The sequence below is a fragment of the Dendrobium catenatum genome, unplaced genomic scaffold, assembly GCF_001605985.2.
Source record: "Dendrobium catenatum unplaced genomic scaffold, ASM160598v2 fragScaff_scaffold_173, whole genome shotgun sequence".
Classification (NCBI taxonomy): Eukaryota; Viridiplantae; Streptophyta; class Magnoliopsida; order Asparagales; family Orchidaceae; genus Dendrobium; species Dendrobium catenatum.
The window spans coordinates 107,239-108,632 of NW_021318635.1; the positions used below are offsets into that span (position 1 = coordinate 107,239).

General features: G+C 38.5%; 1 protein-coding gene across 1 annotated transcript; it reads left to right on the forward strand.

Moving 5' to 3' along the window:
• Positions 1-284: 284 nt before the first annotated feature.
• Positions 285-1,171, forward strand: LOC110102488 (agamous-like MADS-box protein AGL61). Its single transcript, XM_028692858.1, has 2 exons — positions 285-857; positions 1,040-1,171. The coding sequence occupies exons 1-2, from the start codon at positions 285-287 to the stop codon at positions 1,169-1,171; spliced, it is 705 nt and encodes a 234-aa protein (XP_028548691.1).
• The last annotated feature ends 223 nt before the right edge of the window (positions 1,172-1,394 follow it).

Below are 1,394 nucleotides of genomic sequence, written 5' to 3' on the forward strand. Positions count from 1 at the left end.
ATATCTGATTGATATATTTTAAACTCCTAATTATTTTAAATTTTAATATATATCTATATTTCCAAAAATATTACATACTAATTAATGCTGTAGGGCTTCGAGTAATATTTTCCAAATGCCTTCAATAAAATCACAGAGAAATCCTATCAAATAAAACGAACAATTAAATCATAAAAAAGGAAACCGCAACCCATCTCTACGTCTATAAATACCCATCTTGCTCTCCTATACTCATAATCTTCTCTACTCTCTCTCTGTCTTTGTCTTGCTTTTTACTGTTAACAATGAATCCCATTGAGACGAGGAAGAAAGGTAAAGGCCGGATTAAGATAGAAATAAAGCGCATCGAGAAAGAAGCAAACCGGCAAGTATGTTTCTCGAAACGCCGCCAAGGTCTTTTCAAAAAGGCTAACGAGCTATGCACCCTCTGCGGGGCCGAAGTCGCCATTATCGTCTTCTCAATCGCGGGCAAACCTTACTCCTTTGGTCATCCCTCCGTCGACCATGTCCTTCAGCGCTTTACCAACGTTCCTTTCACATCTAAGGCGAGATCTGCCGCAACAACTTCGTTTGATCCGATGAATCCGATGAACGAAGAGTTAGCTTATTTGCGAAAGAAGTTAGAGGAGGAGAGAAATAAGAGTAGAGCTCTGAAAGTTGCTCAGAAGGCTTTGTCGCCGGTCTCAAATTCTTTTTGGTGGGATATTAACTTGAGTTTAATGGGAATGGAGGAGTTGAAAGAGTATGAAAAGGTTTTGCTCGAACTCCAAGCCATAATTTCACAGCTAGCGCAACAAAGCTGCTGCCATGCTCCAGAACTGGTAATACGGCAGATTGATGGCTCATCTATGGCTGAAGTTGGAGAAGCAAAGCTCGAACTCCAAGCCATAATTTTTTTTTTTGGGACATTTAGGCCATTTAAGGCAAACTCACACACACAACGCATACACAAAGACTCGAACCCAAGACCTCTTAGTTGGAAGCATAAGCACTCAACCAACAGGCCAAGTTGAGCTGTGTCCAAGCCATAATTTCACAGCTAGCGCAACAAAGCTGCTGCCATGCTCCAGAACTGGTAATGCGGCAGATTGATGGCTCGTCTATGGCTGAAGTTGGAGAAGCAAATTATCTTTTGTTGCAACAGCAGTGGCAAAATTATGAATTAGCTTAATGTGACTGTATAAATAGAGCTTAGCCTTGTTATAGATTTTTATGTTCTTATTTTTTAAACTGTATTTGTAAGTTGGCATAAAATTCGCTATTAACAGATTCTTTTGCCTAAATAAATTTTTGTTTCTCTAAGGGCTGAAATTTAACTCTACTAATATCCCTTAGAGTTGTAACAAAGTTCTATTTGTTTTTAATAATGAATAAAAAAATAACACATACTTTAG

Coding starts and splice junctions, on each gene's coding strand:
- LOC110102488 (XM_028692858.1), top strand. CDS start 285: ATGAATCCCATTGAGACGAGGAAGAAAGGTAAAGGCCGGATTAAGATA. Junction 858..1,039: donor ATGGCTCATCTATGGCTGAA/GTTGGAGAAGCA, acceptor ATAATTTCACAG/CTAGCGCAACAAAGCTGCTG.